The sequence below is a fragment of the Heterodontus francisci genome, chromosome 1 (genome assembly GCF_036365525.1).
Source record: "Heterodontus francisci isolate sHetFra1 chromosome 1, sHetFra1.hap1, whole genome shotgun sequence".
Lineage (NCBI taxonomy): Eukaryota > Metazoa > Chordata > Chondrichthyes > Heterodontiformes > Heterodontidae > Heterodontus > Heterodontus francisci.
The window spans coordinates 22,716,956-22,743,478 of record NC_090371.1 but is presented as its reverse complement, the minus strand read 5'-3'; the positions used below and the strand labels follow the sequence as shown (position 1 = coordinate 22,743,478).

At 46.1% G+C, this 26,523-nt stretch overlaps 1 protein-coding gene across 2 annotated transcripts in view; it reads left to right on the top strand.

Annotated features, from left to right (window-relative positions):
• The first annotated feature begins 818 nt into the window (after positions 1-818).
• The window catches only part of LOC137368318 (sperm flagellar protein 1-like), a 99,989-nt gene continuing 74,284 nt past the window's right edge, over positions 819-26,523 (top strand). For both annotated transcript variants that reach the window (XM_068028718.1, XM_068028717.1), the window contains exons 1-2: positions 819-1,049; positions 11,243-11,354. In XM_068028718.1, coding sequence (XP_067884819.1) covers positions 941-1,049; positions 11,243-11,354 — 221 coding nt within the window. In that variant the 5' untranslated portion in view covers positions 819-940. The remainder of the gene's footprint in view (positions 1,050-11,242; positions 11,355-26,523) is intronic.

Sequence of the window (26,523 nt, the reverse complement as noted above, 5' to 3'; positions counted from 1 at the left end):
AGACCCACTGGCCGTCCATGTCTCCGCTTTAAAGACGTCTGCAAACGTGACATGAAGTCCTGTGACATTGATCACAAGTCGTGGGAGTCAGTTACCAGTGATCGCCAGAGCTGGCTGGCAGCCATAAAGGCGAGGTGAAAGTGTGTCGAGTCGAAGAGACAGGGCAGGAAAAAAGACAGAAGCGCAAGGGAGAGACAACTGTGTAACAGCCCCGACAAACAAATTTTTCTGCATCACCTGTGGAAGAGTCTGTCACTCTAGAATTGGCCTTTATAGCCACTCCAGGCGCTGCTCCACAAACCACTGACCACCTCCAGGCGCTTACCCATTGTCTCTCGAGACAAGGAGGCCAAAGAAGAAGAAGAATCTACAACAATGTTTGACATCACAAGGAATTGAAGTGCATGGCAAATAACAATAATAACATTATGTTTTAATTTTATAAGTTCCCTTTTGTTTGTTGATTGCGTTCTTAATTAGTTGTGGCCCTTTAAAAGCTGGTGAGGAAGGAGAAGGGCACTTCTGTTTGATTTGCGTTGGGTGGGTGACACTGGGACAACCTTGTGTCTCCTTTGTGGGCTTTTTTGGAAGGGTACAACAGTGCTTTCATAAACCAGCAGAGGCAAGATGGACAGAATGGCCTCAACCTCTCAGGGCCAGCTCATGACACTGAGGGCACAATGCCTGCCGGAAGTTGTAGTCCCTGTGGAGCCTCGTTCCAGCCTCGTGGGGGGAGGGCTCCACAGGAAGGAAACTACAAATACCAGAATGCCGCTCACCGGATGTGTGGCCACGGTCGGTCTCCATGGCAATGGAAAACAACATGGCGTCCTGTCGCCGGTGAACAGCGGACTCGAGACAAAAGTGGTCTGTAAAAGCCGGACTTTTTTTGGGGGCAACAGTAACCACAGAAAGTGTTTTTGTGAAAAGGTTGCTCGGCATGGCGGCGGGGATGGATGAGGAGAGCCTGCAGGATCTGTACTCCTGGGTGGACACCATCCAACTGTCCAGAGCCAAGCGCAACATCGCCAGGGACTTCAGTGATGGAGGTGAATGTTGGTCCCACCGAGAGACGGAGTGCTTCCCAACCAGCCAAATCAGCAACTTCACACCCACCCAGCAAGAACGGCCGAGCCCATTCGAGTGTGAATTATTTTAAAATGTGACCTCATTTGATGTGTGTGTAAACCAGAAAAAAAAACAAATGCAGATGCTGGAAATCTGAAACAAAAGTAGTAAATGCTGCTCTTGCATACACACATATATATAAATAAGCAAATGCATAACACACACTCATATATCGGCAGACGCTGAACGCATACTCACATAATACAGGCGCAGACGCAGCTTAACACGCACATGTATACAGCCACAGACACTTACTTAACACATACACATATACAGCCATAGACACATGCTGAACATGCACTCATGTATACAATAATAGACACACTTAATAGGCACACTCACATATACAGGTGCAGATACATGCTTAACACCAGCATATACAAGTGCAGACACACACTCATGCATACAGGTGCAGACACATACTTAACACACACACGTATATAAGCACAGACACATGCTTAACACACACAAACAGGAACAGACACACTCTTAATATACACTCACATATACAGGTGCAGACACATGCTTAACAGACACAATGCATGCACATATACAGGCACAAACACATGCTTAACACACTCACATATACAGGCACAGACAGATTCTTAATACACATTCATGTGCAGACACATGCTTAGCACATACACTCATACAGGCTCAGACACACGCTTAACACATACACACATATACAGACACAGATGCACACTTAACATCAACACACACTCACATACAGACACATGCTTAATGCACACATTCATGTACAGGCACCCGGTTAACATACTCACATGTACAGGCACAGACACATGTTAACACAGTCACATAATACAGACACAGATATATGATTAACACACATACATACATATATATATAAATATACATACAGACTCACATACAGACATAGACAAATCAAAATACTATGGATTGCTGGAAATCAGAAATAAAAACAGAGGATGCTTGAAACACTCAACAGCTCTGGCTGCCTCTGTGGATAAAGAAACAGAGTTAATGTTTCAGGTTGATGGCCTTTCATCAGAATGGACACAGACACATATATAGTGCACATATACTCATACACATACACATAGTTACATACATATACAGGCGCAAATACATACATCCTCATATACAGGCACACCCATATGTATCATACTCATCACATATATATATATACGCACTCATATATACCACGCAAAAGATATATATCTTACACAACAGTCGGCTGCTGGATGCAGATCTTCCTGTAAGAACTTGATACATTCACTAAGTATTATAAATGATTACTGAAATTAAGGACATTTTCCCATTCATTGTTGAAAAGTAAAGCTATAATTTATTTGCAACCATTTCTATTATTTTGTAAATGCAATGGACTTTGTTAGGAAAATATTTTTTTCCTGGAACCTCAATTTTTATTGCTTAAATCAGTGGTTTCAAGCTTTTCTGTGTAAGAGTGCAGAGGAAATTACTAGAATGGTACAAGTGATGACGGATTTCAGTTATGTAGAGAGACTAGAGAAGCTGGGATTGTTCCTTAGAGCAGAAAATTAAAGGGTTTAATAGAGATGTTCAAAATTACGAGGGGGTTTGATGGAGTAAATAAGGAGAAACTGTTTCAATTGGCAGGGGGATTATAACTAAAGGACACAGGTTTAAGGTAATTGGCAAAAGAACCAGAGGGGAGGTGAGGAGAAAGATATTTACATAGCGAGTTGTTATGACCTAGAATTCATTGTCTGAAAGGGTGATGGAAGCAGATTCAATAGTAGCGTTCAAAAGTGTACTGGAGATATGCTTGAAAGTTGAAAAATTTGCAGAGCGATGGAGAAACAGTAGAGGGGAGTGAGACTAATTGGATAGCACTTTCAAAGGGCTACCACAGGCATGATGGGCCAAATAGTCTTCTAATGTAGGAACATAGGAGCAGGAGTAGGCCATTCAGCCCCATCGAGTCTGCCTTTTTCCCACACTATCCTCAAATCCGCTTATGTCATTTGTAATTAGAAATTTGTCAATTTCTACTTTAAACAATGTGTTGTATGATTCTGTTGGACCGACCGGCCAAACTTCAAAACGCTGTCAGCAGTCCAAAGCAAAAAGACGTTGCCAGCAGTATGTTAGCAACTACAGAAACCTTCAGATAAAGATAAACCTGACATCCTCAGGGTTCCTAATTCGAAAGCCAATGATTTAAATTAGTTATAGTCTTCTCCAAAGAAGGTTTCAATTCTGTACCACTTTTTAAGGGCTCAGGACAATTACTAAAATAACCCTGAAAATTCTGCAGCACAGATACCATAGATTCAGAGGCTGATACAACACAGAAGGAGGCCATTCAGCCCATTGTGCCTGTGCTGTTGCATGTTGGATGGCGTATGAAATCTACAACATGGCAATGCTATTACTGTGGCAACATGTATTTTATAATAGGCTTAAAGATTTTTTTAAATTAATTGTAAGGGGCTAATATGCACTCCTTTGATATGGTATATAAATTGTGGATGAGTTTGGATAGAGAAAGCTCTTAGGAGCATAGGAAGGAACATAGGAGCATAGAGTCACAGAGTTATATAGCACAGAAACAGGCCCTTCGGCCCATCATGTCCGTGCTGGCTATCAAGCACCTATCTATTCTAATCCCATTTTCCAGCACTTGGCCTCTAGCCTTGTATGCTATGGCATGACAAGTGCTCATCTAAATACTTCTTAAATGTTGTGAGTGTTCCTGCCTCTATCACCTCTTCAGGCAGTGCGTTCCAGATTCCAACCACCCTCTGTGTGAAAATGTTTTTCTTCAAATCCCCTCTAAACCTCCTTCCCCTTACCTTAAATCTATGCCCCCTGGTTATTGACCCCTCCGCTAAGGGAAAAAGTTTCTTCCTATCTAATCTATCAATGCCCCTCATAATTTTGTATACCTCAATCATGTCCCCCCTCAGCCTTCTCTGCTCTAAGGATGTGGAGCAGGAGTAGGCCATTCAGTCCATCGAGCCTGCTCCAAATTTAATTAGATCATGGGTGATCATCTACTTCAAAGCCATTTTGCCGCACTATCCCCATATCCCTTGATGTAATCGGTATCCAGAAATCTTATTGATTTCTGCATTATACATGCTCAATGATTGAGCTTCCACAACCTTCTGGGATAGAGAATTCCAAAGATACACCACCCTCTGAGTAAAGAAATTCCTCATCATCTCCGTCTTAAATGGCGAGCCCCTTATTCTGAGACTGTGTCCCCTGGTTCTAGACTCACCAGCCAGGGGAAATATCCTATCTACATCTACCCTGTCACACCCTGTAAGAATTTTGTAAGCTTCAATGAGATCACCTCTCATTCTTCGAAACTCTGGAGGATACAGGCCCAGTTTTCTCAAACTGTCCTCATAAGGCAATCGTGCCAGCCCAGGGATTAGTCTGGTGAACCTCCATTGCACTCCCTCCATGGCAATACTCCAGGTGCAGTCTCACCAATATAGATTTGTAGTTGTTTCATTGCCTCTTTCCAGAATACCAACCTTATAGTAAAATGACACCCCTAGGCAGCAGTGATCATAATATGTTGAATTTTGCGTTCAGTTTGAGGGAGAGAAGAGTGGGTCTAAGACGAGTATTGTAAATTTAAATAAGGGCAATTATGAGAGCATGAAAGCAGAACTAGCAAAAGTGAACTGGCAAAGTAGGTTAAGGGATAGGTCAATAGAGATGCAATTACAGACATTTATGGGGATATTTCAGAATGCACAGAATAAATACATCCCACGGACTCACCATCCGCGGTTAACTAAAAAAGTTAAAGATAGTATCAAACTTAAAGAAAAAGCATATAATTGTGCAAAGATGGGTGGCAGGTCAGAAGATTGGACAGAATATAAAAAGCAGCAAAGAATGACTGAAAGATTAATAAGGAGAGAAAAATTAGAGTATGAGTGAAGGCTGGCTAGAAATATAAAAATAGATAGTAAGAGTTTCTATCGATATTTTAAAAAGAAAATAGTTAACAAAGTGAGCGTTCTTCCCATAGAAAGTGAGTCTGGGGAATTAATAAGGGAAAATAAGGAGATGGCAGATGAATTAAACAGGTATTTTGCATTGGTCTTCACTATAGAGGATACAAGTAACATCTTAGAAATGGCTGTAAATCAGGCAGTGGAAGGGAGGGAGGAGCTGAAGAAAATTACAATCACCAGTGGAAGTGGTGCTGAACAAATTGTTGGAGCTGCAGGCTGACAAGTCCCTGGGTCCTGATGGACTTTATCTTCGGGTGTTAAAAAATCGGCTAGTGAGATAGTTGATGCGTTGGTTTTAATTTTCCAAAATTCCCGAGCTTTGGGGAAGGTTCCATTAGATTGGAAAATATCCAATGTAACTCCTTTATTCAAGAAGAGAGGGAGACAGAAAGCAGGAAACTACGGCCAGTTAGCTTAACATCTGTCATAGAGAAAATGTTAGAAACTATTATGAAAGACCTTATAGCAGGGCAATTAGAAAAATTCAAGGTAATCAAACAGAGTCAACATGGATTTCAGAAAGGGAAATCATGTTTAAGCAATTTATTGGAGCTCTTTGAAGAAGTAACATGTGCTGTAGATAAAGGGGAATTAGTGGATGTACTGTACTTAGATTTCCAGAAGGCATTTGATAAGGTGCCACATCAAAGGTTATTGCGGAATATAAAAGCTCATGGTGTTGGGGGTAACATTTTGGCATGGATAGAAGATTGGCTAGCTAACAGGAAACAGAGAGTCGGCATAAATGGGTCATTTTCTGGTTGGCAAGATGCAATGAGTGGTGTGCCACAGGGATCAGTGCTAGGGCCTCAACTTTTTACAATTTATATAAATGACTTGGATGAAAGGACCGAAGGTATAGTTGCTAAATTTGCTGATAACACAGAGATAGGTAAGAAAGTAAGTTGTGAAGAGGACATAAGGAGGCTACAAAGGGATATAGATAGGTTAAGTGAGTGGGCAAAGATCTGGCAAATGGAGTATAATTTGGGAAAATGTGAAATTGTCCATTTTGGCAAGAAGAATAAAAAAGTTGCATTTTATCTAAATGGTGAGAGATTGCAGAGCTCTGAGATGCAAAGGGATCTGGGTGCCCCAGTGCATGAATCGCAAAAGATTAGTACATAGGTACAGCGAATAATTAGGAAAGCTAACAGAATATTATCATTTATTGCAAGGGGAATTGAATACAAAAGTAGGGAGATTATGCTTTAGTCATACAGGGCATTGGTGAGACCACATCTGGAGTACTGTGTACAGTTTTGGTGTCCTTATTTAAAGAAGGATGCTATGGAAGTTTAGAGATACAGCACTGAAACAGGCCCTTCGGCCCACCGAGACTGTGCCGACCATCAACCACCCACCTATACTTTCTTTTGGGCCTCCTTATCTCGAGAGACAATGGATACGCGCCTGGAGGTGGTCAGTGGTTTGTGAAGCAGCGCCTGGAGTGGCTATAAAGGCCAATTCTGGAGTGACAGGCTCTTCCACAGGTGCTGCAGAGAAATTTGTTTGTTGGGGCTGTTGCACAGTTGGCTCTCCCCTTGCGCCTCTGTCTTTTTTCCTGCCAACTACTAAGTCTCTTCGACTCGCCACAATTTAGCCCTGTCTTTATGGCTGTCCGCCAGCTCTGGCGAATGCTGGCAACTGACTCCCACGACTTGTGATCAATGTCACACGATTTCATGTCGCGTTTGCAGACGTCTTTATAACGGAGACATGGACGGCCGGTGGGTCTGATACCAGTGGCGAGCTCGCTGTACAATGTGTCTTTGGGGATCCTGCCATCTTCCATGCGGCTCACATGGCCAAGCCATCTCAAGCGCCGCTGACTCAGTAGTGTGTATAAGCTGGGGGTGTTGGCCGCTTCAAGGACTTCTGTGTTGGAGATATAGTCCTGCCACCTGATGCCAAGTATTCTCCGAAGGCAGCGAAGATGGAATAAATTGAGACGTCGCTCTTGGCTGGCATACGTTGTCCAGGCCTCGCTGCCGTAGAGCAAGGTACTGAGGACACAGGCCTGATACACTCGGACTTTTGTGTTCCGTGTCAGTGCGCCATTACTAATGCTACACTAATCCCATATCCCTACCACATCCCCACCTGTCCCTATACTTCCCTACCACCCACCTATACTAGGGGCAATTTATAATGGCCAATTAACCTATCAACCTCCAAGTCTTTGGCATGTGGGAGGAAACCGGAGCACCCGGAGGAAACCCACGCAGACACAGGGAGAACTTGCAAACTCCACACAGGCAGTACCCAGAATTGAACCCGGGTCGCTGGAGCTGTGAGGCTGCAGTGCTAACCACTGCGCCACTGTGTGATTCTGTTTTCTTGTTAAAGTATTTTTTTGAGGAACTGAATAAATGTTGGACCAGTTTCTTTTCAAGATGACACTGAAAGAACTAGTTTGGGAACAATGTTTACTGGTTGTCACATGACTCAAGTTAAAATAGAACAGAAACCCTGGTAACAGAGGAAGATGTGGGCAGAGAAGTCAATCGCGCATCCCTTGATTGGAAAAGCCCGGGGGCAGCAGCACACACCTGAGAGAGAAAACTCACAGGCTTTTGGTTGTAGTGTCAGTGTGTTTTACCTTCTAGAGTGAGCAGCTGATAAAGTTAGTCTGCTGCAGAAGAAGTAAAGGAAGGAGAGAAGACCACAACCCAGCTCGCTTTCCAGCATCTCAAAAAGACCCTAAGAAGTCCACTGTGTCAATTCATCTCGTCTCCTGTCAAGGAACAGTACAGCACAGGAACAGGCCATTCGGCCCTCCAAGCCTGCGCCGATCTTGATGCCTGCCTAAACTAAAACCTCCTGCATTTCCGGGGACCGTATCCCTCTATTCCCATCCTATTCATGTATTTGTCAAGAAGCCCCTTGAACACCATTATCGTACCTGCTTCCACCACCTCCCGCGGCAGCAAGTTCCAGGCACTCACCACCCTCTGTGTAAAGGATTTGCCTCGCACATCCCCTCTAAACTTTGCCCCTCTCACCTTAAACCTATGTCCCCTAGTAACTGACTCTTCCACCCTGGGAAAAAGCTTCTAACTATCCACTCTGTCCATGCCGCTCATGACTTTGTAAATCTCTATCATTTCGCCCCTCCACCTCCGTCGTTCTAGTGAAAACAATCCGAGTTTATCCAACCTCTCCTCATAGCTAAGCTGTCTTTGAGAAAAAGCCTGCTAGTCTGGTTCGCAATGCCGCTCGAAAAGAACTGTTCAAAAAGAACTCAGTGACCCATCTTCATGTAATCAGAAGTTAGACTGTGTGCCAGTTTTGGAACACGATATATCTCATCTGCTATTTTCTTCAGGAATGAGCAAGTAATCAACCCAAGTGTTTTTTTTTGTTTCTAATAGAGCTCTGAACCAAAATCCCTTTTTATTTTTCCAGTTAACTGGTGTATGTATGTGTGTGTGAGTGTGAAGGGTTGAGGTAAAAAGGGGACTTTAAAATTTCAATTTTTGTGTTTATGCTTTACTTCATTACTGGTTAAGACTTTGTTTTATAATAAACTGATAATTTTGTTGTTTGTTAAAGAAACATGGTTCGTGTGTTCTATTCTGGGAAAAATAGAATATGTGATTGACCGTATCGGTATGTGGGAGAATGTAAAATATATGTTGTGGTCTGTAGAGAAGTGGGACTAGAATAAACAGTGCACTCCTCCCACATTGGTCGTAACAATGTAAATGCACTAGAAGCAGTTCAGAGAAGGTTTGAAGAAGTAGCAAGGAAGATAGATGAGGGTAGTGCAGTTGATGTGGTCTACAATGGATTTTAGCAAGGCTTTTGACAAGGTCACACATGGCAGACTGGTTAAAAAATAAAATCCCATGGGATCCAGGGAAATGCAGCAAGGTGGATACAAAATTGGCTCAGTGGCAGAAAACAAAAGGTAATTGTTGACGACTGTTTTAGCAACTGGAAGGCTGTTTTCAGTGGCGTTCCACAGGGCTCAGTACTTGGTCCCCTGCTTTCAGTGGTGTATATTAACGATTTGGACGTAAACGTGGGGGGCATGATCAAGAAGTTTGGACGACACAAGGATTGGCCTTGTGGTAGATAGCGAGGAGGATAGCTTTCGGCTGCCAGAAGATATTGATGGTCTGGTCAGATGGGCAGAAAAATGGCAAATGGAATTCAACTTGGAGAAGTGTGAGGTGATGTATTTGGGGAGGTCAAACAAGGAAAAGGAATACACAATTAATGGGAAAATACTGAGAAGTGTAGAGGAAGTAAGGGACCTTGGAGTGAATGTCCACAGATCCCTGAAGGTAGCAGGACAGTTCAATAAGGTGGTTAAGAAGGCATATGGAATCCTTTCCTTTATTAGCCGAGGTATAGAATACAAGAGCAGGGAGGTTATGCTGGAACTGTATAACCCATTGGTTAGGCCACAACTTGAGTACTATGTGCAGTTCTGGTCACTTCATTACAGAAAGGATGTAATTGCACTAGAGAGGGTACAGAGGAGATTTACGAAGATGTTGCCAGGACTAGAAAAATGTAGCTATGAGGAAAGATTGAATAGGCTGCGGTTGTTCTCCTTGGAACAGAGAAGGCTGAGGAGAGATCTGATTGAAATGTACAAAATTTTGAGGGGCCTGGATAGAATAGAGGTGAAGAGTATATTCACCTTTGCAGAGAGGTCAGTGATGAGGGGGCAGAGATTTAAAGTGATTGGTAGAAAAATTAGAGGGGAGATGAGGAAAAACATTTTCACCCAGAGAGTGGTGATGGTCTGGAACTCACTGCCTGAAAGGTTAGTTGAGGCAGAGACCCTCAACATGTTCAAAAGGAGTCTGGATGTGCACCTCAAGTGCCGTAATCTGCAGGACTATGGACCAAATGCTGGAAGGTGGGATTCGAATAGATGGATTGTTTTTCAGCCAGCACAGACACGATGGGCCAAGTGGCCTCTTTCTGTGCCTTAAACTTCTATGATTCTAAGGTTTACTAGACTAATACCTGGAATGGGCGAAAAGGTTGTACAGATTCGGCTTATATCCGCTGGAGTTTAGAAGAGTAAGAGGCAACTTGATTGAAACATGTAAGATCCTGAGGGGTCTTGACAGGGTATTTCTGGAAAGGATATTTCCTCTTGTGGGCAAATCTAGAACTAGGGCTCACTGTTTAAGAATAAGAAGTTGCCCATTTAAGACAGAGGTGAGAAGAATGTTTTTCTCTGAGGGTCCTGAGTTTTTGGAATTCTCTTCCTCAATAGGCATGGAAGCAGAGTCTTTGAATATTTTTAAGGCAGAGGTAGATAGATTCTTGATAAGCAAGGGGGTGAAAGGTTATTGGGGGTAGGCAGGAATGTGGAGACGAGGTTACAATCAGATCAGCCATGATCTTGTTGAATGGTGGAGCAGGCTCAAGGGGCGAGTGGCCTACTCATGCTCCTAATTCGTATGTTCGCATGTATGTTCGTATGAGTTGAATAATTCTGCTGGAGGACTCAACCGAGCAGTGCTCAACTGAATTAGCCTTTTGTCAGCAGTTTTCTGACTGTTTCCAGTGGAGACTTAGAATTTCATGATGTTGATGGACAGATGATTTCTGTCAGCTCCTGTCTTCCATTCAGTTCAGTGCTGCTCTCCCACATAGTACATCTTCCCTCGTATATGTGTATTTTCTGGCATTATAAGGTGGCATTGTATAGCAATGTATTCTGCAGAATTTATCTATCTATGCCAGATGATTTCTTGTAATAGTGACAATGGAACTCATTAAAATTCAGCATCTGTAAAGTGGGCAATGTGTGTTGTCTTCAGGGAAGGGCAGGATTAGGGCTTGTGGTAACTTCTATGTTTGAACAGTCTGCCAATTACTCTGCGCTAAATTCACAAATGAGAAGTGATTAATTGACTGAGGTAGCAGAGGGCTGCCTGTATTCATGAAACAGCACCCTAGCAAGGAGCGAGTGCCTTCATGAGAGCAGGAGATAAATGAAATTAAAACTCCACTATATTCCTTCTCCCTTGTGAATTTGGAAGAATGGGCAGTTTTGTGCCTGTGATGCGAGTTTAGCGTCACTCCAGGGGTATTTTTGTCTATACATCTTGAAACTCTGTTTGCTTTGATTCCAGTTTTAATTGCCGAAGTGGTAAAGTTTCATTTCCCCAAACTGGTTGAAATGCACAACTACACTCCAGCCAACTCAACACAGCAGAAACTGAACAACTGGGCTCATCTGAACAGGTAACAGATTACTGTCACCAAAGAATGCACAAAAGAAAGACAGTCAGTTATTGGTGGACATACCACATTTAAGCAGTTGGCAAAAGCCAGGGATCTGCCACCTGTGGCTCTGGAGTTGCACCCGGCTCTTTAACATCTCATTTGCAGCTCCCTACCTTTTCGAGTTGGATTGCATTATCATGAGAAAAAGCATGAAAAAAATTAAGGTTTTTTTTAATTTATTCATGGGATGTGGGCATCGCTGACTAGGCCAGCATTTATTGCCCATCCCTAATTGCCCTTGAGAAGGTGGTGCTCAGCTGCCTTCTTGAACCGCTGCAGTCTATGCGAGGTAGGTACACCCACAGTGCTTTACAGTTTTAATTGATTGTTTTAACGAGAAACCTCACCATGGTCTCAATAAATCTGTTTGAGTGGTATAGCAACTTGCCAAGTCTGCTTCAACTGCAAGTTCCAACCTGCAATCTCTACCACCCAGTCGGACAAAGGCAGCAGATGCTTGGGAACGTCACCACCTTGCGGTTCCCCTCCAAGTCATTCACTGTCCTGACTTGGAACTATTCATTTCTCTTGGTTAAAAACCTGGAACTCCCTCCCTAACAGCACTGTGGGTGTACTGCAGCAGTTCAAGAAGCCAGCTCGGTGCCACCTTCTTAAGGGCAATTAGGGATGGGCAACAAAGGCTGGCCTTGTCAGCATCGTCCACATCCCATGAAAGAATTTTAAAAAGTGGTTATAGATAACGCCTTTGGCTCGCAGAACGAGTTTTAAGGTTGCGACATATTGTTTAAAAATATAGCTGAGATGATTTATTATTTTGAATGTGCTAATAGAAGCTATTCTTTTATCTACATGAAAGAAAATGTGCAGTTATGATTCTCCAGGAGAAAAGGTTGATAAAGCCGAAGGCAAACTTAAGATTTGGGTAGCATCAAGATTCATCTTTGAAAACAAAAATAATGGTTTTTACCTATTCCTGGGTTGCAGAAGACTGAAATTGCATGAAATTCATTAGTAATTAGTAATAACACAGATAGAAAATAATCAATTAGAAAGCAGAAGAAAGTCCATCTATTTCAGCAATCAGAGGAGCAGATTGGCAGACATCCGTGACTAGGGACAGGTTAACTACATACACACTAACTTCTTATTACACGTACCTTTTACATTTCAGATAGGTTAACACATATCACATCTGCGCAGCTTGTAAATATTTTCCCAAAAACTCTTTACAATATTTTCTTGGAAAAGGATTTCTTTGTGCTGAGGGTTGGTCGTCTGCCAAACTTTTCTGATTTGTTCTGTGTGCATCTGCTCATAACATGCAACTCACGATTTTTGAATGAGATATTAACTAACACCCTGACTTACTGTTCCAGTGACCTTTCTGTGGTAAATTTCAAAGAAGAGCTATAGTAGTCTGGCTAACATTCCTTCCCGAACTAACACCACCAAAGTCAGATTTAGAGGTTGTTGTTTTTGTTGATGGCCTCGTAATTGATCGAGACTATGGGAGCTGGCAAGGTCAAAGTATAGGCTGTGAATATCGGTAGGACAGGTTATATGGAGTGAGTAGTTCAGAGAAGGCAGGAGGGCAATAAATTCATATGGAAGAGAGCAAGAGTTGATAGAGTTTTAAATCACCAAGGATGAAGAGTCTATGCAATTGCAGAGGGAAGAATGAAAAAGTAAGCACAGATTTGCATTTATATAGGAGCTTCTCACATCTGTCAGAAATATCTCACAGTGCTTTACTAAGAGCGTTACTTTGAAGTCCAGTAGTTATTGCCATGTAGGCCAACAAACCAGCCATTTTGTGTCTAACATAAACCCACAAACAGCAAAAGATGGTATAATTAGTGGAGGCAGTGGCTTGGTGGTATTCTCACTGGACTAGTAACCCAGAGACCCAGGGTATTGCTCTGGGGACGTGGGATGGCATCCACAGCAGAAGGTGGAATTTGAATTCAATTAATAAATCTGGAATTAAAAGCTAGTCTCATGATGGCTATGATACCATTGTCAATTGTTGTAAAAACCCATCTGGTACACTAATGTCCTTTAGGGAAGGAAATCAGCTGTCCTTACCTGATCTGGCCCTCATGTGACTCCAGAACCACAGCAATGTAGTTGACTCTGAAATGCCCTCTGAAATGCCTAGCAAGCCACTCAGTTATATCTAACTGCAACACAGTCAATAAGGAATGAAACTGGATGGACCACCCAGAAACTACCTAGGCACCGCAAATGACAATGGCAAACCCAGCCATGTTGACCCACTAAAGACCTCCTTACTAACATCTGGGGGCTTTTGCCAAATTTGGGAGAGCTGTCCCACAGACCAGTCAAGCAACAGCCTGACATAGTCATACTCACCAAATCATACCTTGCAGACAATGTTTCAGACACTGCCATCACCATCCCCGGGTATGTCCTGTCCCACCGGCAGGACAGACCCAGCAGAGGTGGTGGCACAGTAGTATAATGTCGGGAGGGAGCTTCCTTGGGAGTCCTCAACATCGACTCCGACACCCATGAAGTCTCATGGCATCAGGTCAAACATGGGCAAGGAAACTTCCTGTTGATTACCACCAACCGCTTCCCTCAGCTGATGAGTCAGTACTCCTCCATGTTGAACAGCACTTGGAGGAAACACTGAGGGTGGCAAGGGCACAGAATATACTCTGGGTGGGGGACTTCAATGTCCGTCACCTAGAGTGGCTTGGTAGCACTACTACTGACTGAGCTGGTCGAGTCCTAAAGGAAATTGCTGCTGGACTGGATCGACGGTAGGTGGTGAGGGAACCAACAAGAGGGAAAAATATACTTAAGCTCAACCTCACCAATCTGCCTGCTGCAGATGCATCTGTCCATGTCAGTATTGGTAGGAGTGACCTCCGCACAGTCCCGCCTTCACATTGAGGATACCCTCCATCGTGTTGTGTGGCCCTACCACCGTGCTATATGGCATAGATTTCGAACAGATCTAGCAATGCAAAACTGGGCATCCATGAGGCTTTTTTTTACTTTCCAAAATATACTTTATTCGTAAAAATCTGTAAAAAATACATTACAAAACAGTTCAAAAACAGCACCAAGTCAACAATACAAAGAGTGCAAAGGAAATCAGTTTCCTCCAAGACAGGAGTGAGTTGCCTCACAACCCTTCCTTTTCATTTTACCTGCTATGTACTTTTTGCAGCAAGCAAATATTTTCTGGATACAGCCCAAGGGTTTCCCATGGATCCAAGCCCTCAGTTCATCTTGGTGGGGGGACCTTACACAATAGTCTTTCCCCATTGAGCCTTTGCCGCGACTGCCCCAAGCTTTAGTGCGTCCCTCAGCACGTAGTCCTGGACCTTGGAATATGCCAGTCTGCAACATGGAAAGCTCTTTACGCTGGAAGACCAGCAAGTTTCGGCCAGACCAAAGGGTATCTTTCACCGAATTGATAGTCCTCCAGCAGCAGTTGATGTTTATCTCGGTGTGCGTCCCTGGGAACAGCCCGTAGAACACAGACCCCTGTGTTACAGAGCTGCTTGGGACGATCCTCGACAAAAACCACTGCATCTCTTTCCACACCTGCTTTGCAAAGATACATTCCAGAAAGAGGTGGGCAACCATCTCTTCCCCACCACAGCCACCTCGAGGGCATTGTGCGGAGGGTGTGAGACTCCGGGCGTGCAGGAAGGATCTGACGGGTAGGGCTCTTCTCACCACCAGCCAAGCTACATCTTGGTGCTTGTTTGAAAGGTCTGGTGATGAGGCATTCCGCCAAATGACTTTGTCAGTCTGCTCGGGGAACCATCCAACCAGATCCACCATCTCCTTTTCCCGTAGGGCCTTGAGGACATTCCGTGCAGACCACTGCCTGATGGATTGGTGGTCAAAGGTGTTTTTCTGCAGAAACTTTTCCACGAAGGATAGGTGGTACGGCACGGTCCAACTGGCCCATCCTTTGCAACAGTGGGCACAGATAGAACCTCAGCACACAGTGACACGGAGTTTGCATACTGAGGATCTACGCACAGCTTGATGCAACTGCACACAAAGGTGGTCATCAGGATGAGGGCAGCGTTGGGTACATTTTTCCCACCCTTATCAAGAGGTTTGAACATCGTGTCCCTCCACGTACAACTACAACGTGAGCGCCTCGCATCTGATGACCAGGTTCTTACCCACAATGGAGAGAGATCGCTGCTCCCACATGCTCAGCTTATGGTGTATCCTGGCTACTCGCTCCTTCCAGGTTTTGGTACACGCCGCGGCCCTTCCAAACCATATCCCCAACACCTTCAGGTAGTTTGACCTGACGGTGAAGGGGACAATGGGTTGGTCTGCCCAGTTCCCCAAGAACATGGCCTCGCTTTTGCCGTGGTTAACTTTGGCTCCCGAGGCCAGATCGAACTGGTTGCAGATGCTCATCAGTCTGCGAACAGACAGCAGATCTGAGCAGAAGACGGCGACGTCGTCCATGTACAGGCAGGTTTTAACCTGAGTGCCTCCACTGCCTGGGATTGTCACCCCTTTTATGCTCGCATCCTTCTTAATAGACTCAGCAAAGAGTTCAATACAGCAAACAAACAATACCGGGGAGAGAGGACAGCCCTGTCTGACTCCAAATTGGATCGGGAAACTTTCTGATTCCCACCCATTGATTGAGACTGCGCTACTGATGTTTGTGTAGAGCAGTTTGATTCAATTGTAGATTCCCTCCCCAAACCCCATTTTGGAAAGCATGTCCATCATGTAGGTGTGCGATATCCTGTCAAAAGCCTTTTCCTAGTCCAGGCTGATGAGGCAGGTGTCCACCCTCCTGTCCCGTACATAGGCGATCGTATCCCTGAGTAGTGCGAGACTATCAGAGATCTTCCTGCCGGGTACGGTGCAGGTCTGGTCAGGGTGAATCACCAACTCCAGAACAGACTTGACTCGACTGGCTACAACTTTGTACAGAATCTTGTAGTCAACATTAAGCAGTGAGATGGGCCATCAATTTCTGATTTCTGCCCTCTCCCCCTTCCGCTTGTAGATGAGGGTGATGATGCCTTTCCTCATGGATTCTGACATGCTGCCGGACAGGAGCATCCTCTCGTATACTTCCAGCAGGTCCGGGCCGACCCAGTCCCACAGGGCCGTATACAACTCAACCGGTAAGCCATCGCTTCCGGGAGTTTTACTCGTCTCGAAGGACTTGACGGCCTTTGTCAGCTCATCCAGGGTTAACGGCTTGTCCAGTCTCTCCCTCATGCTGTCATCTAAGACCTCTGTGATGGATGACAGAAGGACTGGGAGGCTCTGCTGTCTGTGGGCTTCACATCGTACAGCCCAGCATAAAAGAATTTGCTGATCCTTATTATATTGGTCTGCGAAGACATTACCGAGCCATCCTCTTCCTTCAGGCTGCTGATCACAGAGCTCTTTCTGTGTACCTTTTGGAAGAAGTAATGCGAGCATGTCATCCTGCTCAATTGAGTGGGCTCTGGACTGGAAGATGATCTTGGAGGCCTCCGTGGCAAAGAGCGAGGCCTGATGGCTCTTCACCTCATGAAGGTCCTCCTTGACCTCGACCCCCATCGACTGCAGCCGGAGCAGATTTTGCATACTTTTCTGGAGTCGGGACATTTCCCTCTGTCTCTCTGTCTCCCTCTGAACAGCTTTGAACATAAAGAACCTCTTGATGTTCTCTTTGATCGCCTCCCACCAGTGAACTGGAGACTCAAAGAGGGGTTTCATGGTTCTCCAACCTTTGTAATTCCTTTTGAGTTCCTCAACTATCTCTGGGGTTAGCAGTGTAGCATTGAGCTTCCATGTCTCCCTGCCAACCAGCTGGTCATCCTGTAAGTGACAGTCGGCCAGTAAGAGGCAGTGGTCAGAGAAAAACACCGGCTTGACGTCAGTGGATCTGACCGTGACAGCACGGGACACAAACAGGAAGTCAATCCTGGAACGGGCAGACCCGTCCGATCTTGACCAGGTGTATCTACGCTGCGCTCCGTCTGGAGGTTTGCTGAAGACGTCGTGCAGTTTGGCATCTTTTACTGTTTCTATCAGGAATCTGGACGTAGCGTCCAGTTTGCTGTCGTCGCTGCCGGATCATCCAGCTGCATCGATGATGCAGTTAAGTCACCGCCTAGGATGACCGGCCTGGACGTCACCAGCAGCAGTGGGAGTTGCTGGAAGACAGTCAGCCGCTCACTGAATTGAACCGGGGTGTACACGTTGATCAACCGGAGTGGAGCATTGTTGTACATTACATCTGCTACGAGGAGGCGACCGCCCTCCACCTCCTTAACCTCGGAGATGGTGAAGTTACCTCCCCGCAGCAGAATACCCAGGCCGGAGGAACGGGAATCATTTCCCCCTGAACAGATCGATGGCCCGTGGGACCACCATCGCAACCATTGCCTGTAGTGCCATCAAGCGGCAATTGCTTAGCGACAATCTACTGAGCGATGCTCAGTTTGGGTTCCGCAAGGGCCACTCAGCTCCTGGCCTTGGTTCAAATATGGACAAAAAAGCTGAACTCAAGAGGTGAGGTGAGAGTGACTGCCCTTGACATCAAGGCAGCATTTGACCGAGTATGGCATCAAGGAGCCCTAGCAGAACTGAGGTCAATGGGAATCAGGGGGAAAACCCTCCGCTGGCTGGAACCATACCTAGCACAAAGGAAGATGGTTGTTGGAGGTCAATCATCTGAGCTCCAGGACATCACTGCAGGAGTTGCTCAGGGTAGTGTCCTAGGCCCAACCATCTTCAGCTGCTTCATCAATGACCTTCCTTCAGTCATAAGGTCAGAAGTGGGGATGTTTGCTGATGATTGCACAATGTTCAGCACCATTCGTGACTCCTCAGATACTGAAGCAACCTGTGTAGAAATGCAGCAAGACCTGGACAATGTCCAGGCTTGAGCTGATAAGTGGCAAGTAACATTCGCGCAACACAAGTGTCAGGCAATGACCATCTCCAACAAGAGAGAATGTAACCATCTTCCCTTGACATGTAATGGCATTACCATCGCTGAATCCCCCACTATCAACATCCTAGGGGCTACCATTGACCAGAAACTGACCTGGAGTAGCCATATAAATACCATGGATACAAGAGCAGGTCAGAGGCTAGGAATCCTGAGGCGAGTAACTCACCTCCTGACTCCCCAAAGCCTGTCCACCATCTACAAGGCACAAGTCAGGAGTATGATGGAATACTCTCCACTTGCCTGGATGGGTGCAGCTCCAACAACACTTATGAAGCTCGACACCATCCAGGACAAAGCAGCCCTTTTGATTGGCACCCCATCTACAAACATTCACTCCCTCCACCACCGACGCACAGTGGCAGCAATGTGTACCATCTACAAGATGCACTGCAGCAATGCATCAAGGCTCCTTAGACAGCACCTTCCAAACCCGCGACCTCTACCAACTAGAAGGACAAGGGCAGCAAATACATGGGAACACCACCACCTGCAAGTTCCCCTCCAAGTCACACACCATCCTGACTTGGAACTGTATCACCGTTCTTTCACTGTCGCTGGGTCAAAATCCTGGAACTCCCTTCCTAACAGCACTGTGGGTGTACCTACCCCACATGGACTGCAGCGGTTCAAGAAGGCAGCTCACCACCACCTTCTGAAGGGCAATTAGGGATGGGCAATAAATGCTGGCCTGGCCAGCAACGCCGACATCCCATGAATGAATTTTAAAAAAAGGTGCTGAGGTGTGGTATTCCACACTCCTGCAGAAACAGTAGGTCGGCTTTGACCTTGGTGAGGTAGTCCAAGGTGGAAACACATCGCGTCATGGATTTAATGCTACGCACGTTAATTCAAGCATTCCTTATACCCATTTTTAAGTTAGTTGTTGCTTCCCACACCATTTGTCCTTGCTAGACCCAGTCCTTTGGTATGTTCCTGCATACCCACGGTGTGCACAAGCTGTTTCACGTTCATTGGGCTCAGAAACCTCTCCTGGTTTCTGCAGGGTTTGTACCGCTGGGGTGACATCGGGGGGTCTTGAAGACTGCAAGGATTGGGCTGTCCTCTGCTGCTGTTTCCTCCTCGAAAACATCACTACTCCCGGCTTCCCGGAGCTGGAGTACGCCATATGTGTCATTGCTCTCGGTATCCCAGGGCTGGGATGCGCTGGGCATGTCGTTAGGTTCAGTGCTTTGGGTTTGGGGTGCGCTGGGCCCATCACAAGTTGCAGTGCCCGGGTGCTGGGGACCTTCATCTTCCTTTGAGTTTTGCCGCTTCTTTTTGTAGGGGCTGTCGTTCCGACACTTCCCCGTCCAGTGAAGAGGAGCTGCCGTAGTCTGTCTCAGACAGTAGCCTCCTCTTGCCTCTGGTTTGGGTGGTGACCTGTTCCGCTTTAGGCACTTTTTCTTGTGGTTTTCTTTTGTACCACTTGCCACTGACCTGTTTGTCCCTCAGCTGCCTTCTCCTCCATTGTTTCTGTCTGTAGAGGCAGGCTTTCCGGGCACAGGGTAGGTGTTGGGTCGCTGGTTTCAGCTGCGTCCCCTTTCTTCTCCTTCTCAGGTAGGGTTTCCTTGCTGCGGAGAGGGTTGCTTATCTCCTTCCCAGCACCAGACGCATTCGTTTTTCCTGCTCCCGGCCTTTCCTTGGGCCTTGCTGCCTGAGCATAGCTGAGGCGACGTTTGTAGAGGCGGCCTGCCTCACCGCACAGGTTGTAACACTTACTCTGCTTACAGTCCTTGGTCTGATGGCCTTCCTTCCTGCAGTTCTTGCAGACAACTGTACTGCAGTTAGCTGCCACGTGACCAGATTTGCCACAGGTGCGACAAACTCTGGACTGCTCCGCATAGACTAAGACGCCTCGACTTCCCCCGATAGCGAAGCTGGAGGGAAGGTGGATGATGGCTCTTTTGGCATCGACCTTCAAGGTCACCTTGACCTGCCGCTTTCTTGTCCAAATCCGAAATGGGTCCCTGACATCAGTGCTGCTGCCGACCACCTCGACGTACCTGGCTAGGAAAGTGAGTACATCCATGACAGGAACATGGGGGTTGTTGAGGGAATAGTCACCTCCCGGTCACGTTGTGATGGCAGCATGAAGAGCGGTTCCACTGTGAGAATGGACAGTGGCGCCTGGTTTCCCTTCTCTTTGAAGACCTTCAGGAACTTGATGCATCCCGCCACATTCTTAATCGTCACGTCGAAATATCCACTGCTGGGGATGTCCTGCAGGCAGAAGATATCCGCAGCTTGGAATCCACAGCAATCAATGAGGTTTCTCTTGATGATGAAGGTATGGTCAACCGGTGCACCTCCTTCCTTATCCTTCACAACCACCCAAACGGTGTTGCACACTCCCTGGCCTGAAGCTGTAGAATTGGTTATGGCCATTCTGCTCAAAAAAATACCCAGGACAGGATCAAAGGCCACTGATCATGGTTTCCCCCCTGCCAGGGCATCCGTCAGGCGCTGTGAGCCATCAGCAGCAGCAGAATTGTACTCAACTGGAATCTGTAACCTCATGGCCCCGCATATCCCCCACTCTACCATTACCATCAAGCTGGGAGACCAACACTAGTTCAATGAGGAGTGCAGGAGAGCATGCCAGGAGCAGCATCAGGCATACCTAAAAGTGAGATGCCAACCTGGTGAAGCTGCAACACAGGACTACGTGCATGCCAAACAGCGGAAGCAACATGTGATAGACAAAGCTAAGTGATCTCACAACCAACGGATCAGATCAAAGCTCGGTTGTCCTGCCACATCCAGTTGTGAATGGTGGTGGACAATTAAGCAACTAACAGGAGAAGGAGGCTCCAAAAATATCCCCATCCCCACTGATGGTGGGGCCCAGAACATCAGTGTAAAAGATAAGGCTGAAGCATTTGCAACCATTTTCAGCCAGAAGTGCCAAGTGGGTGATCCATCTCAGCCTCCTCCTGAGGTCCCCACGATTGTAGATGCCAGTGCTCAGCCAATTCAATTCACTCCATGTGATATCAAGAAATGGAGGAAGGCACTGGACACAGCAAAGGCCATGGGCCCTGGCAACATTGCATCTGTCGTACTGAAGACTTGTGCTCTTCAACAAGCTGTGCCCTTAGCCAAGCTGTTCCAGTACAGCTACAACACAATCTACCCAACAATGTGGAAAATTGCCCAAGTATGTCCTGTCCACAAAAAGCAGGACAAATCCAGTCCAGCTAATTACTGCCCCATCAGTTTACTCTCAATCTCTGGCTCTGGCTCCTGTACATTCACCCTTCCTTTTGCCTCACCATTGGTGACCAAGCCTTCAGTGGCCTAAATGTCATACTCTGAATTACTTCCCTATATCCTCTCTGGCTCTCCACCCCACTTCTCACCTTTACGACTCTTCTTAAAACCTATCTCTTTGACCAAACCTTTGGTCACCCACCTCAAGATAAGTTTTATTTGTTCGGCATCCATTTTTGATTGTGCATCTGTGAAGCGCTTTGAGACATTCTTCGGCATTAAAGGCATTATCTAAATACAAATTGTGGTTTAGATTAGATTAGATTAGATTAGATTAGAGATACAGCACTGAAACAGGCCCTTCGGCCCACCGAGTCGTTGCCGAACATCAACCACCCATTTATACTAATCCTACGCTAATCCCATATTCCTACCAAACATCCCCACCTGTCCCTATATTTCCCTACCACCTACCTACACTAGTGACAATTTATAATGGCCAATTTACCTATCAACCTGCAAGTCTTTTGGCTTGTGGGAGGAAACCGGAGCACCCGGAGAAAACCCACGCAGACACAGGTTCTCATATGGAAAAATGAAGGCCCATTAAATCTACTCCCTTTGGCAATCAAACAATTGAAATAGCATAATTAACACAATAATATTGTTATATGTTTTTCTAATGGTTACAATTTTACAATCATATGGTAGAAGTGGTCCTGACACCATCCCCGTTGAAAAACAACTGTTCACCATTACTCTCTGCATTCTGTATCCACAAAGCCACTACCTCTTTAATCCCATCAGCTTCAATTTTGGTAACAAGTGTATTCGGTGGTACTTTATCAAATGCCTTTTAGAAGCACATAATGCAAAACATCAACTGCATTAACCTCATCAACCCTCTCTGTTACTAATAAGTTGAAGAAACTGAAATTCTATTTTCCTTAATAAGATGATTTTTATTCATTGATGAGATGCAGGCTTCGCTGGCTTTTTCTTTTCTTTTTGGGCCTCCTTATCTCGAGAGACAATGGATACGCGCCTGGAGGTGGTCAGTGGTTTGTGAAGCAGCGCCTGGAGTGGCTATAAAGGCCAATTCTGGAGTGACAGGCTCTTCCACAGGTGCTGCAGAGAAATTTGTTTGTTGGGGCTGTTGCACAGTTGGCTCTCCCCTTGCGCCTCTGTCTTTTTTCCTGCCAACTACTAAGTCTCTTCGACTCGCCACAATTTAGCCCTGTCTTTATGGCTGCCCGCCAGCTCTGGCGAATGCTGGCAACTGACTCCCACGACTTGTGATCAATGTCACACGATTTCATGTCGCGTTTGCAGACGTCTTTATAACGGAGACATGGACGGCCGGTGGGTCTGATACCAGTGGCGAGCTCGCTGTACAATGTGTCTTTGGGGATCCTGCCATCTTCCATGCGGCTCACATGGCCAAGCCATCTCAAGCGCCGCTGACTCAGTAGTGTGTATAAGCTGGGGATGTTGGCCGCTTCAAGGACTTCTGTGTTGGAGATATAGTCCTGCCACCTGATGCCAAGTATTCTCCAGCATTTATTGCCCATCCTTAATTGCCCTTGAGAAGGTGGTGGTGCCTTCTTGAACTGCTGCAGTCCTTGGGAAGTAGTTACACCAACAGTGCTGTTAGCAAGGGAGTTCCAGGATTTTGACCCAGCGACAGCGAAGGGAACGACGATATAGTTCCAAGTCAGGATGGTGTGTGATTTGGAGGGGAACTTGCAGGTGATGGTGTTCCCATGCATCTGCTGCCTTTGTTCTTCTAAGTGATAGAGGTCGTGGGTTTGGAAGGTGCTGTCTAAGGAGCCTTGGCGAGTTGCTGCAGTGCATCTTGTAGATGGTACACACTGCTGCCATTGTGCGTCAGTGGTGAAGGGAGTGACTGTTGAAGGTCGTGGATGGAGTGACGATTGAGGGACTGCTTTTTCCTAAATGGTGTCGAGCCTCTTGAGTGTCGTCGGAGCCGCACCCATCCAGGCAAGTGGAAAGTATTCTATCACACTCCTGACTTGTGCCTTAGATGGTAAATAGGCATTGGGGTGACAGGAGGTGAGTTACACGTCGCAGGATTCTCTGTCTCTGACCTGCTCTTTTAGCTGCAGTGTTTAAGTGGCTGGTCCAGTTCAGTTTTTGGTCAGTGGTAACCCCCAGGATGTTGTTAGTGGGGGATTCAGCGATGGTAAAGCCAATGAACATCAAGGGGAGATGGTTAGATTCTCTCTTGTTTGAGATGGTCATTGCCTGGCACTTGTGTGGCGCAAATGTTACTTACCACTTATCAGCCCAAGCCTGGATTTCATCCAGGTCTTGCTGCATATGAACATGGGCTGCTTCACTATCTGAGGAGTTGTGAATGGTGCTGAACATTGTGCAATCATCAGCGAACATCCCCACTTCAAACCTTTTGATGGAGAGATGTTCATCGATGAAGCAGCTGAAGATGGTTGGGCCTAGGACATTACCCTGAGGAACTCCTACAGTGATGTCCTGAGACTGAGATGATTGACCTCCAACAACTACAACCATCTACCTTTGTGCTAGGTATGACTCCAACCAGCGCAGAGTTTCCCCATTGATTCCCATTGACTCCAGTTTTGATGCGTTGCTCGATCAAATGCTGCCTTGATGTCAAGGGCAGTCACTCTCACTTCACCTCTGGGGTGTAGCTCTTTTGTCCAAGTTTGGACCAAGGCTGTAATGAGGTCAGGAGCTTGAGGAACCCAAATTCAGTGTCAGTAAGTAGGTTATTGCTGAGCAAGTACCGCTTGATAGTACTGTCAACGACCCCTTCCATCACTTTGCTGATGATCGAGAGTAAACTGATAGGACAATAATTGGGTGGGTTGGATTGTCCTGCTTTTTGTGGACAGGACATACCTGGGCAATTTTCCATATTGCCTGGTAGATAATAGTTTTGTAGCTGTCCTGGAACAGCTTGGGCAGGGGTGCAGCTAGTTTTGGAGCGCATGTCTTCCGTTCTATTGCCCCAGTGTTGTCAGGGCAGTGTCCAGCACCTTCAACCATTTCTTGATGTCACGTGGAGTGAATGGGATTGACTGAAGACTGGCATCTGTGATCCTGGGGACCTGAAGACGGATCCAAATGCTTCATCATAGTCTTTTGTGCTAATGTGCTGTGATGTCCCATCGTTGATGATGGGGATATTTTTGGAGCCTCCTCCTCCTGTTAGTTGTTTAATTGTATACCAGCATTCACAACTAGATGTGGCAGGACTGCAGAGCTCAGATCTAATCTGTAGATTTTGGAATTGCATAGCCCTGTCTATCGCATGCTGCTTCTGCTGTTTGACATGCAAGACTCCTGTGTTGTAGCTTCACCAGGTTGACACCTCATTTTTAGGTATGCCTGGTGCTGCTCTTGGCATGCCCTTCTGCATTCTTTATTACACAGGTTTACAAAATACTAATGTGTCATGAATTAACTAATGGCTTCTGTTTATTTTAGTACATTTTTAATTCTTAAAGATGCAAATTTTACCATTTTTATAAATATACTAGTGTTACTGTCATTTATTTATTTTATATTTTAAGTCTTTGCTCGAGTCGCTCTAAACAGGCTCCAGAAGCTGGCCGAGCGCGTATACCCTGAGGCACAGTGTGGCTTTCGTGCAGAGAGATCGACCATTGACATGCTGTTCTCCCTTCGTCAGATACAGGAGAAATGCCGTGAACAACAGATGCCCCTCGACATTGCTTTCACTGATCTCACCAAAGCCTTTGACCTCGTCAGCAGACGTGGTCTCTTCAGACTACTAGAAAAGATTGGATGTCCACCAAAGCTACTAAGTATCATCACCTCATTCCATGACAATATGAAAGGCACAATTCAACATGGTGGCTCCTCATCAGAGCCCTTTCCTATCCTGAGTGGTGTGAAACAGGGCTGTGTTCTCGCACCCACACTTTTTGGGATTTTCTTCTCCCTGCTGCTTTCACATGCGTTCAAATCCTCTGAAGAAGGAATTTTCCTCCACACAAGATCAGGGGGCAGGTTGTTCAACCTTGCCCGTCTAAGAGCGAAGTCCAAAGTACGGAAAGTCCTCATCAGAGAACTCCTCTTTGCTGACGATGCTGCTTTAACATCTCACACTGAAGAGTGCCTGCAGAGTCTCATCGACAGGTTTGCGGCTGCCTGCAATGAATTTGGCCTAACCATCAGCCTCATGAAAACAAACATCATGGGGCAGGACGTCAGAAATGCTCCATCCATCAATATTGGCGACCACGCTCTGGAAGTAGTTCAAGAGTTCACCTACCTAGGCTCAACTATCACCAGTAACCTGTCTCTAGATGCAGAAATCAACAAGCGCATGGGTAAGGCTTCCACTGCTATGTCCAGACTGGCCAAGAGAGTGTGGCAAAATGGTGCACTGACACGGAACACAAAAGTCCGAGTGTATCAGGCCTGTGTCCTCAGTACCTTGCTCTATGGCAGCGAGGCCTGGACAACGTATGCCAGCCAAGAGCGACATCTCAATTCATTCCATCTTCGCTGCCTCCGGAGAATACTTGGCATCAGGTGGCAGGACTATATCTCCAACACAGAAGTCCTTGAAGCGGCCAACACCCCCAGCTTATACACACTACTGAGTCAGCGGCGCTTGAGATGGCTTGGCCATGTGAGCCGCATGGAAGATGGCAGGATCCCCAAAGACACATTGTACAGCGAGCTCGCCACTGGTATCAGACCCACCGGCCGTCCATGTGTCCGCTATAAAGACGTCTGCAAACGCGACATGAAATCGTGTGACATTGATCACAAGTCGTGGGAGTCAGTTGCCAGCATTCGCCAGAGCTGGCGGGCAGCCATAAAGACAGGGCTAAATTGTGGCGAGTCGAAGAGACTTAGTAGTTGGCAGGAAAAAAGACAGAGGCGCAAGGGGAGAGCCAACTGTGCAACAGCCCCGACAAACAAATTTCTCTGCAGCACCTGTGG